Here is a 13,160-nt window from a genome sequence, read left to right on the forward strand (position 1 = left end):
TCCAGGCTTCACTCTTTTTTTCTCCATTTATATCATGTGGCACATTCTTAAATGCCCAGCATAGGTAAAAGCATAAAGAAATAGAAGAAAAGATACAATTTGCTGGGTGCAGTGGTGCACACCTCTGATACCAGCACCTCCAGAGGATGAGGCTGGATCGCAAGTTCAAAGCCAACCTCAGCCACTTACCAAGGCCCTAAGCAGCTTGTGATACCCCCATCTCAAAATTTTTTAAAAAGGGCTGGGGATGTGGCTCACTAGTTAAGTGTCCCTGGGTTCAGTCCCTGGTACCAAAAAAAAAAAAAAAAAAGTAATCCCTGCTACTTAATGGGCTCTGAAGCTAGTTAGATTATGCACAAATACTCAAGGTGAGAAAAACACAGAAGAGGATGTGAGTCATTTTGTCCAAGGAAGTTGTAGAGGATTTCACAGGAGAGTGAACCTTTGAATTGAAAGTGAAGGTGAACAAGTTCACGGGTGCTTGGGCAGAGGTGCACACCAGGCTGAGTGGACAGTGTGCAGGAGGTGAAGTGTGGGAGCATACCGTATACAGAGAAGAATGGGTGGTTAGGGGTCACTGAGACATGGAGAGGGCAAGTTAAATTTATCAGATTGTTTGCAATATCTTTGTGTTTTGGGTTCTGCTCCCTTTAAGAGCAGCACCAATTGAGAACTAGGACATGGGAGCCAAATGCAAATGAAAATAGCTATATTTCTGGTAGAACTAGATTGGAAAGCATGGCTTAAGCTGGTAACCACAGGGTCTTTCTAACACCTGTTGCCCGAGTTAGAACTTGGGGTGGAGAGATGGGGGTTACAAAGCTTAAGAGACCATGGACTGATACCTGCTGAATACAAAGAAGGAGACCTCTAGAAACCAAGACCTGCTCCTGCCCCAAGCAAGCTGAGGCAGGCAACAGTGAGAGAGGCAGGCAGAAGCTCCAGGACTGGGCTCTTTGACATGTCTCTGGACAGAGAAAGTCTTTCTCTCAATCTTACCAATCAAATGAGTCATTCCCACCCCTGGGAGAGTAACTAGGGGCAGGGGTTGCCCTCCCAAGATTTCTAAGAAGTTTGTATTATCTTTGCTTGGCTAGGCATGGGAAAGGGAGGGAGTTTTTAAACCGGCATGTTCAGACCTATTTTGGAGACTTCTGGTAGAAAGGCAGAGAACAGATTGGAAGTAAGAGAGTTTAGAAGCAAAGAGAACAGCAGTTGGGGCTTGAACTGAGCCCTTGATACTCAAGGTCGGTTTGAGAGATTGCAGGGAATGGACCAGGAGAGTTGATGAGTCAGTGTGAAATCAGGGAGAAATCAGATGCCTAAGGGTTTCTAGCTTGAACTCCTGGGTAGATAACATCTTTCCTGGACTCTCAAATCTGCCCCATTCATTGCCATCTCTGTCCTTGGGCCACTATCACACTATCTTGATCTCTGGCTTTTACATGGTCTTTTCTGTCCAAGATCTTTTATTACTGCTCTTTCACAAAACCTAGCAAATCCTAAAATGTTATGGACTAATTGATCTTTTCAAGGTACTAGCCTCTCCTTCTCCCCTGAGAGCACATCCGTTGATACGGAATTTCATCCTTAGGGCAGGATGGTGCTTTTATTCCACAGAAATGTTTGCACACCATGTTTCAGTAGATTGACATCTGCTATCATCAGGTATTCTGAATTTGTTTATTTTTGTAGTGCTGGAAATTGAACCCGGCATGCCAAGCATATAATCTACCACGGAGCTACACCCCAGCCTGTTCTGAAATTTCTTTACATCCTTACCCATGAACTGTTTGAGGGCAGGGACCATGTCTTAGTTCAACATGTGGACTCCTAGTTCAATCCAGAGTGGGTATATAGTATGATCTGTTGGTAAAAAGCCAGTGACACAGGTAAAACATGAGGGATTCCTTGGCACCCTGCCCACAGTTCCGCTGCCTCTGTTTCCTCTCCTCTCCTAGTGGCAGGGGATAGCAAGGAAGGGTAGTAGGGAGGGATGGAGGCCAGATGGGGGTGTTCCTTCCCCCATGTTCTGTGTGTTTATATGTGTGCTTACCCACTATTTGGCAGCAAGGGGGCCAGGCCAACCACCCCACAGCTGCTGTGGTGACGGAAAAGCAGCAGATGCTGGAGCAGCACCTTCAGGATGTTCGAAAGCGAGTACAGGTAAAGTAGGTCCTGGCTGAGAAGCTTGGATTGGGGCTATCGAGAGTGGGTCTTGCGTGCACATTTTCATTCTTCTCAGAATTTTTTTTTCCCAAGGAAACCTTTTTTAAATTTTACTTCTGTTTTTTATTTATTTTAAACAGGATCTAGAACAGAAAATGAAAGTGGTAGAGAATCTCCAGGATGACTTTGATTTCAACTATAAAACCCTCAAGAGTCAAGGAGGCAAGTGAATATTAGAGACGTTAAAATCTCCCATAGAAAGTGAGTTTAAAGACTTTTTTGTCTTAACTCTGTTAGACTTTATGGTGGGAGGTGAGGGACTCCTGCTGCTTAATGGTACCTCTTTTATTGTCTGTGTTTTGAGATGGGACTTGCTAAGTTGCTGAGTCTGGCCTTGAACTTGCAATCCTCCTACCTCAGTCTCCTGAATAGCTGGGACTGTAGGCGGGCACCACTGCACCTGGCTCCGAAGCCTTATTTTGAAGGCTGAGAGTATTCCCTCTGGTCAAGGGGTCTTTCCTTTGCCTACAGACATGCAGGATCTGAATGGAAACAACCAGTCTGTGACCAGGCAGAAGATGCAGCAGCTGGAGCAGATGCTCACAGCGCTGGACCAGATGCGGAGAGTAAGCGCCTTGGACAGCTTCCCTGGTGCCTTGCATGTCTTGTGGCAGAACTGGTTTCTAATAAGTTCCTTCTCTGGAACTGACTAAAGAATGTGGTTAGAGACAGTGTGGGGAAATGTTTTCTGACTTTGTTTTGGTTTCCAACCAGAGCATCGTGAGTGAACTGGCGGGGCTTTTGTCAGCAATGGAGTATGTGCAGAAAACACTTACTGACGAAGAGCTGGCTGACTGGAAGAGGCGGCAACAGATTGCTTGCATTGGAGGCCCTCCTAACATCTGCCTGGATCGTCTGGAAAACTGGTAACAGTTGGAAGAGAAACTTTTCTTTTCCTTTGAGAAACTGAATTGAATTATGGTCATAACCATAGGCCCACAAAGTTAGTACAATCTTTTTTTTGGTACTAGGAATTGAACCCAGCAGTACTTTACCACTGAGCTACTTCTCCAGTTCTTTTTATTTAAAAAAAATTAACTTTATTTTTGTATTTGTTATTTTTATGTGGTGCTGGGGATCCAACCCAGTGCCTCATGCCTGCTAGGCAAGCACTCTGTCACTGAGCCACAACCCTGGCCCCTTAATTTTTAAATTTTGAGTCAGTTTCTCTGTGTTATTTAGGGCCTCACTAAGTTGCTGAGGCTGACCTCAAAGTTGTGATCTACCTGCCCCAGCCTCCTGAGTTGCAGATATTACAGGTGTGCAACACCACAGGGCTCTCTGCTTATTTTTTCCTCTATGCATGTTATTAACATTTTGAAGCATAATATCTATTGAGAGTTGACATTGAAAGGGCTTGTGGGAATCATGCACATCGACCCCTTTCCTTCATGCACCAGACCTACCCTGGTGAAGAGGCTTGTCCAAACCTGCACAGGTAGTAAGCTTGGCTTAAATCCAAGTCTTCTGAGGCTATCTATTCCCCTTTAGTTCCCAGTTTCACATTTTAACATATGGACAAGTTAGGATAATTAAAGTGAGTGCCAATCTTTATAGTTTATATCCACCGAATCGAAGTCTAATGCTTTCATGTTCCAGTGATAACTCCACCAGTGTCTCCTAATGCTGCAAGTTTTAACATTTCTTCCTTTATGTCCAATCCCATCTTTGAAATTCGAAATTTTAGGGACTATTAAAAAAAAAAAAGCAAAATAAATTCCTTTTTCTTAATGTCACTGAACTATATTCTTAAAATGGTTAAAAATGGTCTATTTTATGCCATGTATGTTTTACCACAATAGAAGAAAATTCCCCTTTGTTATTTGAGGGGCTTTCTTAGTGGTATTTATACCTATGGTATGCCCCTCCCTTTCCCCTTCCCATTCCCACCTGTGTCTGTTTACCAGGTAACTGGAAACTTTCCTATTTTACTGGCAGGATCACCTCATTAGCAGAATCCCAACTTCAGACCCGCCAGCAAATCAAGAAACTGGAGGAGTTGCAGCAAAAAGTTTCCTACAAAGGGGACCCCATTGTACAGCACCGGCCAATGCTGGAGGAGAGAATCGTGGAGCTGTTCAGAAACTTAATGAAAAGGTAACTTAAAATCTTTGTCACCTTCTCTCATCCCCTGGCCCCAAAAAATGTCCTGAGGTGAGAGATTAACTGACTTCAGAGGATCAGAAAAAAGACTTGTCACCACAGTAGTATGTGACAAGCTGACCTTTTCCCTTTCAGTGCCTTTGTGGTTGAGCGGCAGCCCTGCATGCCCATGCATCCTGACCGGCCGTTAGTCATCAAGACTGGTGTCCAGTTCACCACTAAAGTCAGGTAGGCCATGGCATTTCTGCTTGGGTGGAAGTTTTGTTGAAGGATACCTTTAGAGTCAGAGTTGGTGTTTTGTTTTGTTTTGTCCTGACATGGGCTCTCACCGTATTGCCTGGGCTGGTCTCCACATCCTGGAGTCAAGTAGTTCTCCCACCTTGGCCTGGGTAGCTGGAACTGTAGGCACCAGCACTGCACCTACTTTCAGGGTTGTTTTTTTGAGGCCTCACAGGCAGTGCTGTTGTGAGTATGATATTTGCCAGCATGGTATGTGTGTGTGTGTTTGTAGTACTTGAGATTGAACCCAGGGGCATTCTCCAGTAAATTACATCCTCAGCCCTTTTTTATTTTTTATTTTAAGAAAGGATCTCACTAAGTTGCCTAGGCTGGCCTTGAACTTGTGATCCTCTTGCTTCAGCCTCCTGAGTCACTGGGATCACAGACATGAATCACCTTCATTTTGGTATTGAGTTATAAGTTTAATAGAAATAATACCAGCTACAGAGCATGTTCCTGTGATATTTTTCACTAAATGTTTTTTATTATCCTTTTGTGAAACTTCTATAACTTTGACCAAGTCCTTAGTTCTTAGGCTTTTTATCTATACCTTTTGGCCAAAGTGGGTAATGTTCAGCTTAAGATCAAAGATGGCCTTGCCTAGAGGATGAATTTGGGATTATGACTTCTTTACCTCTTAGAAATGAGGAATTATGAACTTTACATCATCTAAACTGGAGGTTTGAGGTGGGGGAGCATACTGACTTTTTTTAAGAAAGAATTATTATTATTATTTTTTAATAGGTTGCTGGTCAAATTCCCTGAGTTGAATTATCAGCTTAAGATTAAAGTGTGCATTGACAAGTAAGTATTCCTAAACATAGTTCTTTTTTAGAAAAAAAAAAAAATTTGTAGATGTAGATGGACAACATGCCTTTATTTTATTTGTTTATTTTTTTATGAAGTACTAAGGATAGAACCCAGGGCCTCACACGAGCTAGGCAAGCACTCTGTTACTGAGCCCAGCCCTGGTCCTTTTTTTTTTTTTTTTTTTTTTCAAATGAGGAACAGAGAAGTGAGAACTTTGACAGATATAGTTTGATGGTAGAGACTATCTCTGTTCAGAAATCTTTGTTTTGTGAACAAATGTTTCCAGAAGCCTTGTAGTATATTCTTTTCATACCAGAACAATGCTGGTGGTATAGACTTGAGTTGGGATTGCTGCTGTGACCATTCGTCCCTCTTTTTCTTTATTTAGTATTTTATTTATAAATGTAATTTATACATATTATGCCAAATGGATAGTATATGAAAAGAATGGATTTTAAAAAATGTTCCTGGGCCTTGGGATATACTTCAGTGGTAGAGTTGCTGAGACTGGACTCTAACTTGTAATCCTGCTGCCTCAGCCTCCTGTCTCTGGGATTATAGGCATGAGCCACCCTAGAATGTAAAAGGCTCTGGGCTCAATTTCTAGCAACCTCTCCACCAAAAAAAAAAAATACCATATAATGACAATATTTTTAAAATCTAAAATATACTTATCCTTTGAAGAGATTAGAAAAAAAGTATACTTGTTTTTATTAGGTAATATAATTATCAGGAAATTTCATGAGAATAAACTGGAAAGTAATTATTAATGAAATCAAGGAAATTGACAAAGGTGTAGGTATAATAAATATGCAATAATGAATAACCTTGTTTTAGCTTTTTAATAGAAACATGATATCACAATAAACAACAGAAGTTAAAAATATATTATGATAAATTAACAGAAATATCTATGATCTATTTGAAGAAAACTGAAATTTTAGTGAGGAAATGATAGTTTCAAAAGTGATGAGATAGGGGCTTGGGATGTGGCTCAAGTGGTAGCGTGCTCGCTCGGCATGTGTGAGGCATTGGGTTCAATCCTCAGCACCACATTAAAAAAATAAAAAATAAAGATATTGTGTTCACCTAAAAAACTAAAAAATAAATATTTAAAAAAAAGTGATGAGATAAACCCAACTATATGTATAACTATAATACTCTAATTTTTTTTTAAAGTGAGAAAAGTCATATTCCTGATTTTACTATATAGATGTTGATTCTTCCTAGTTAATATAGGAACAACCAAAATATGAATAGGGTTCTTGAAAATCCATAATGTGTTTTTCTATTATCTTAGCTGAAAAAGATTTCTTTATCTTCTTACTGTAGCTGAAAAAGTAAACAAATTTATTTATGAAAAAGATAGCAATTTATTTTTTAAATAAAAAGATTTATAATTAGTATTAAATATAATACTTATTGTAAAGTTTACCATAATAATCATGTCTAAGTATACAATTCAGCTTTGTTAAGTATTTCACATTGTTGTGCAATAGGTCTTTAGAGCTTTTTCATCTTGCAAAACTGAAACTCCATACCAATTGAACAACTTCCCCTCATTTCCCCTTCCCTTTAGTTTCTGGCAACCACTATTCTATTTTTTTTTTTTAAGCCCTTTTTATTTTTTTGTTTTGAGATAGGGCCTTGCTAAGTTGCTGAGACTGGACTCTAACTTGTAATCCTGCTGCCTCAGCCTCTTGTCTCTGGGATTACAAAGCATGAGCCACCATATCCACCTTAAATTTTTTTTTTAATTAAAAACACCTGGGAGAGGGAGTGGTATGAGAAGCTGCCCTCCTAGATATTAAAATGTGACACAAAGTTCCAGTTACTAATTTAGTGTGTTAACTAGGACAGAAATAAGTTGATTGATCATTGAAACAAAACCTGAAATCTAGAAATAGACCTCTAGTTTATATAGGGAATTAGTATGTTTAAAAATGAAATCTCACCTTAGTGAAGAGAAGATGGATTATTCAGCAGATGGTTTTGGGGGATTTTGATATTAAGGATTCAGTTGGGAAGTTTAAATCTTATGTTTTAGTGAGGATTGAACTCAGGGACACTTGAGCCACATCCCTATCTCTATTTTGTATTTATTTAGAGACAAGGTCTTACTGAGTTGCTTAGCACCTCACTGTTGTTGAGGCTGGCTTTGAACTTGCAATACTCCTGCCTCAGCCTTCAGAGCCACTGGGATTACAGGCATACACCACTACACCTGGCTTAAATTTTACTTTTAACAGTCTGTATGAATAGATTCTAGCATATTTAGAATTTAATAAGGGTATCTTGAGAATATAGGTAAATAAATATGTAATGGGAAAATGGCACAACCCCTTTGGAAGAACATTTGGCAGTTTCCTAAAAAGTGAAACCTGCGTCTGCCATATGATGCAGTCCTTTCATTCCTAGGTATTAACCCAAGAAAAATGAAAGCAAATATACACAAGTGTCTATTAGCAGGTGAATGAATAAATGATTTGTACTGTATCCACAGAATATACTCACCAACAAAAGCAAAGCTTGACTGATAGCTGTAACACATAAATAAATCTCAAGATAATTATGCTGAGTAGAAAGAAACCAGACCCCCCAAAAGAGATATACAAATATATATGTTCTAAAAATGTAAATGATCTATTGTGACAGAAGGCAGTGGTTGGCCAAGGGCGGAGTTGAATGTAGGTCTGGGAAATGGATTACAAATGGTCATAGGGAAACCTTGAGGGTGATTGATACATTCCTTGATTGCACTGATGGTTTTACAATGGGCATAGTGTGTGTGTGTGTGTGTGTGTATATATATGTGTGTGTGTGTGTGTGTGTGTGTGTATACACACATACATAAATTAACCTGATCAAATTGCACATTTTAGGGCCTGGGGTTGTGGCTCAGCGGTAGAGCGCTCACCTAGCATGGGCAAGGTGCTGGGTTCAATCCTCAGCACCACATAAAAAAAATAAGCAAATAAAATAAAGGTATTATGCCCAATTATAATTAGAAACATAAAAATTGCACATTTTTTACAGCAGAGTTTATTGGTTGCCAATTATACAACAAAATAATAATACAAAAAAGGAATATATATACATATCTATGCACGCACACACACACACACACACATACATGTACAGGTGCACACCTGTAATTCCAACAACTTAAGAGGATTGCAAGTTTGAGACCAGCCTAGGCAACTTAGCAAGACCTTGTCTCAAAAAATAAGAAAAGGGCTAGTGGGCTGGGGTTATGGCTCAGTGGTAGAGCACTCACCTAGCACATGCGAGGCCCTGGGTTTGATCCTCAGCACCACATAAAAATAAATAAACAAAATAAAGGTATTGTGTACAACTAAAAAATAAATTTAAAAAAAAAGAAAAAAGAAAAGGGCTAGGCATGTAGCTCCTTGGTAGAGTGACCCCAAATTCAATCCCCAGTACTGAAAATAAAAAATAAATGAATAAATACATATGCATAAGTTAGGCATGAGGGGGAACTTTCTGGTCATGCTAACTGTTATGTTTTAAAATGTGATATGTGGTGGCTGGAAATGTAGCTTAGTGATAGAACACTTATTTAGTGTGCTTGAGGTCCTGGGTTTAATTGTCAGGACTACAACAAATAAACAAAGAAATAAGATGTGGTGTATGGAAAGAAATCTTATGAATGGTTTAAAATTAATCAGTTTTCTCTTATAAACACACATAAAATGTACCATTTAACAAACAGTATCTATTATTAATTCTATATATGTAGATAAATATATAACAATAGAGAAGAACTGTTAAAATGGTTCCCAAATTTTAAAAAAACGGGGGGGGGGGGGGGGAGAAGACTAAGAAATGTGACTATATTAAAAATGATATATTCAGGCTGGGGTTGTGGCTTAGCAGAAGAGCGCTCAACTCGCACATGTGAGGCCCTGGGTTCGATCCTTAAGCACCACATAAAAATAAATAAATATTGTGTATAAGTATTGTGTCCAACTACAACTAAAACATCAGTATTTTAAAAAAATGATATATTCAACAACAGAGTTTTAAAATAGAGTGATCACACTGGAAGAATATTTCCAGCTGTCTCAAAGAAAGTGCTTGCTCTGAGTTGCAGGAAACAGCAGACCTTTACAGAAAATCCAGTGTGGCTTAAGTTAGGATATTTGCAACCCAGTATAACTGGAAATGCAGAGTTTGGGCAAGTTCCCAATGGTAGTGAGATCAATGACTCATAGAAGTCCTCAAGGATCCAAGATCTGTCTCTCTCCTCTGCCATTATTAACCATCTCTTGCCCTCCAAATTTCCCTTCTGGGTTGCTACATGGTTGCTTGCAGCAATTAAGGTCATGTGCTTTCTTGCTCATGTTCAGCTGAATCTTATAGAAAAATATAAGTCCAGCCTAGGATAGAATTATAAGTAGATCATGTCCTCACCTCTAGACTCCTCGTTTGTGGGCATGCTATGTTCTGATGAATGTAAAGACCAGGATTCCCCTGGAGTGTCTATTACTTAAGCATGTACAGGGATTTATGTTTCACATCTAAAATGTAACTAAATTAAAGAATTTCCCATCCATGTAAATAACACAGAGTAGGATCTTTGAAGAAATGCTGGTCTTCTCACCAATCTTAATCTGTGTTCTTAACAGAGACTCTGGGGACGTTGCAGCTCTCAGAGGGTAAGTTAAGCCTAGAAGCTTCCTTTTGTTTTGTTTAATCTAACATTATCCTCTGGCCACTCAGTCACCCTTGTGGTTGGTTTTTCTCCTGTGATTCAGATCCCGGAAGTTTAACATTCTGGGCACAAACACAAAAGTGATGAACATGGAAGAATCCAACAATGGCAGCCTCTCTGCTGAATTCAAGCACTTGGTATGTCAGAGGAGCCTGAACCCCTCTTCACATAGAGCCTCTGGCCAAGTGAAGGGCTGGGACAGCCTCATGTGACTTTTTCTTTTTTTACAGACCCTCAGGGAGCAAAGATGTGGAAATGGGGGCCGCGCCAATTGTGATGTAAGTTGTTGGGTATGAAAGCCAATGAGGGGGGGTTCTTTTGAGGGAGAGAAAGACAGAAAGTCCTCTTATTGCCCAGAATTAGAGGCTTTAAGCTGTTACTTCAGAAAAGTCACTGTGGGCCACCCTGAGGTGTTCAGAAGGCCCGTATGCAGTGGAGTTCTCTGGCTTGGAGCATTTCTCCACGTGTCTGGGGAGTTAGCTCCTCATTTAGGAGAAGTGGAAAGTCCCCTGCTGAGTTGCTATCCACACCCACTTGGTAGGAGGGACACTTTCCACCTTGCTTGGGGCTTTCCAAATTCCCTTCCATCTTTTGCCAGCTGGCTCCATTTTTACTGACCTATTTTTCCGAATGAGATGGAATAAAGGGTATAAATGTAACAAATCCCAGTTAAAGTTTTTAAGAACAAAACTGGGGCTGGGGCTGTAGCTCATTGGTGGAGCACTTGCCTAGCGTGTATGAGGCCCTGGGTTTGATCCCTAGCAGTCAAAAAAGAAAAAGAAAAGGCAAGATGTAAAATAATTTGCGTAGTGCATTTTTAAAAAATACACTGGCCAGGTGTGGTGGTACACGCCTGTAATCCCAGCAGCTTGGGAGACTGAGGCAGGAGGATGGCAAGTTCATAGCCAGCCTTAGCAAAAGCTAGATGCTAAACTCAGTGAAATCCTGTCTCTAAATAAAATACAAAATAGGGCTGGGGATGTGGCTCAATGGTAGAGAGCCCCTGAGTTCAATCCCCAGTACCAAAAAAAAAAAAAAAAATGCACTGCACTGTTTTACATGTATTCATATATGTTTAAAACTTCTGAAGCCAGACATGGTTGCCCATGTATATAGCTCCAGCTACTTAGGAGGCCAAAGAGGATTTATTGCTTCAGTCCAGGAGTATAGACAACCCTGGGCAACTTAAGGAGCCTGTTTCAAAGTAAAACTTCTGGAGAAATATATACCCACAGAGCTTATATATTAGTGATGATGTTAATAGACAAGGCTATTTTATATTATCTGTTATATTTGCATATTAAACTGAATTTACTACCTCCATAATCAGAAAAAGGAGTATTTTAAAAATAAATTCAAAGGACTGGGGATGTTGCTCAGGGATAAAGCATATATTTAGCAAACTTGAAGACCTAGCACCAAAAAGAAAAAAAAAATTGTAATTCTATTTCTGAGAATTCATTTGTAACTCTTGTTAAAAATAAGATTGCTGATGGGGCTGGGGTTGTGGCTCAGTGGCAGAGCACTTGCCTAGCACATGCAAGGCCCTGGGTTGGATCCTCAGCACTACCAAAAATAAATAAATAAAGATATTGTGTTAAACTAAAAACTAAATATTTAAAAATAAATAAATAAATTAGGTACTGCTGGGTGTTGTGGCACATGCTTGTAGTCCCAGCAATTTGGGAGACTGAGGCAAGAGGATGATAAGTTTGAGGCCAGCCTCAGCAACTTAGTGATACCCTGTCTAAAAGTGAAAGATAAAAAAGACTTGGGATATAGCTCAGTGGCAGAGTGCCCTTGGGTTCAATCTCCAGTACCAAAGACAAAAACAAACAAACAAAAAAGTAAGGTTGCTGTTCTGCTGGTGGGAGTAAATATTGTTAGTCACTTTTGAAAATATTTTGCCATTATAATAAAGGAACATAGCTGGGCATATGCACCTAAAGTGTCAGCTCTTCAATAGCTTGGGACAGGAAGATCACTTGAACCCTGGAGTTTGAGGCCGACCCAGGTAACATAGTGAGATTCTGACTCTTACGAAACAAAACAAAAAAACTATACCCAATAAACAAGCAGAGGTATTCGCAGGATTCAACAATAGAGAAATCTTTGCATTAGAGTAACAGGAGACATTTACAAAATATCAGTGCTACTTCATTTTAATTTAGAACTTAAAATTAGAGAAGTACTCATTAACATTATAATGGAAAACTGAGTTGTGGTGTAGTCCTATAATGGAACACTATGTAACTGTGAAAAAGAATAAATTGCAGGTGCCCACACAAATTTCACATTGAGTGAAAAGTGAGCCACAAAAGAATACAGAGTGGGATTCCATCTGTCTGAAGTATACAATCATCTCAAACTAAACAATATACGGATTGTTTAGAGAAATAAATAAACTGTAAAGAAAAGCTAGGAAATGATAAATCCAAAAATAAAATGGCAGTTATTTCTATAGAAAGATGGAAAGAAATGGAGTAGAGGAAAAACATCTGCAGAATTTCAGTGGTAATGGTCTTTTAAACTGGGTGGTAGGGCTTGGGGTGTAGTTCATGTAGTTCATGGGTAGAGGAGGCATGAGGCCCTGGGTTTGATCTCCAGCACAACAGCAGCAACAACAACAGAAGAAGAGAAGAAAGAAAATCCAGTCAGCAAACTGGGTGGCAGATTCACAGATGTTCTTTTTTTAAGTAGGGATTGAGCCTACAGCATTCTACCACTTTGCTCCATCTCCATTTCTTTTTAGTTTTTATTTTGCCTTTTCCTAAGTTGTACAAGCCTGGCTTTGAACTTGTGATCCTTCTGTCTCAGCCTTTTGAGCACTGGGATGACAGGCATCTGCCACCACTCGTGGCAGGAGTGTTCATTGTTTTGTTGTTTTTTATGCCTTACACCTTTATAAGTAACCTGTAGGATTTGTGTGATAGTATAATAAAAACCAAGTGAAAGATCAGGTTGAAGGTCAGCATCGGAGGGTCCACATATTAAAGAGAGCATG

The 13,160-nt window shown here is 39.6% G+C and overlaps 1 protein-coding gene across 5 annotated transcripts in view; it reads left to right on the plus strand.

Annotated features, from left to right (window-relative positions):
* Positions 1–13,160, plus strand: part of Stat3 (signal transducer and activator of transcription 3) — a 60,209-nt gene that overhangs the window by 36,855 nt on the left and 10,194 nt on the right. For all 5 annotated transcript variants that reach the window (XM_027947027.2, XM_027947022.2, XM_027947026.2 and 2 more), the window contains exons 5-14: positions 2,071–2,166; positions 2,310–2,391; positions 2,701–2,795; positions 2,944–3,095; positions 4,168–4,326; positions 4,468–4,560; positions 5,356–5,415; positions 10,071–10,100; positions 10,200–10,293; positions 10,387–10,434. In XM_027947027.2, the coding sequence (XP_027802828.1) occupies positions 2,071–2,166; positions 2,310–2,391; positions 2,701–2,795; positions 2,944–3,095; positions 4,168–4,326; positions 4,468–4,560; positions 5,356–5,415; positions 10,071–10,100; positions 10,200–10,293; positions 10,387–10,434 (909 nt within the window). The remainder of the gene's footprint in view (positions 1–2,070; positions 2,167–2,309; positions 2,392–2,700; positions 2,796–2,943; positions 3,096–4,167; positions 4,327–4,467; positions 4,561–5,355; positions 5,416–10,070; positions 10,101–10,199; positions 10,294–10,386; positions 10,435–13,160) is intronic.

Source organism: Marmota flaviventris, chromosome 17, assembly GCF_047511675.1.
Source record: "Marmota flaviventris isolate mMarFla1 chromosome 17, mMarFla1.hap1, whole genome shotgun sequence".
Lineage (NCBI taxonomy): Eukaryota > Metazoa > Chordata > Mammalia > Rodentia > Sciuridae > Marmota > Marmota flaviventris.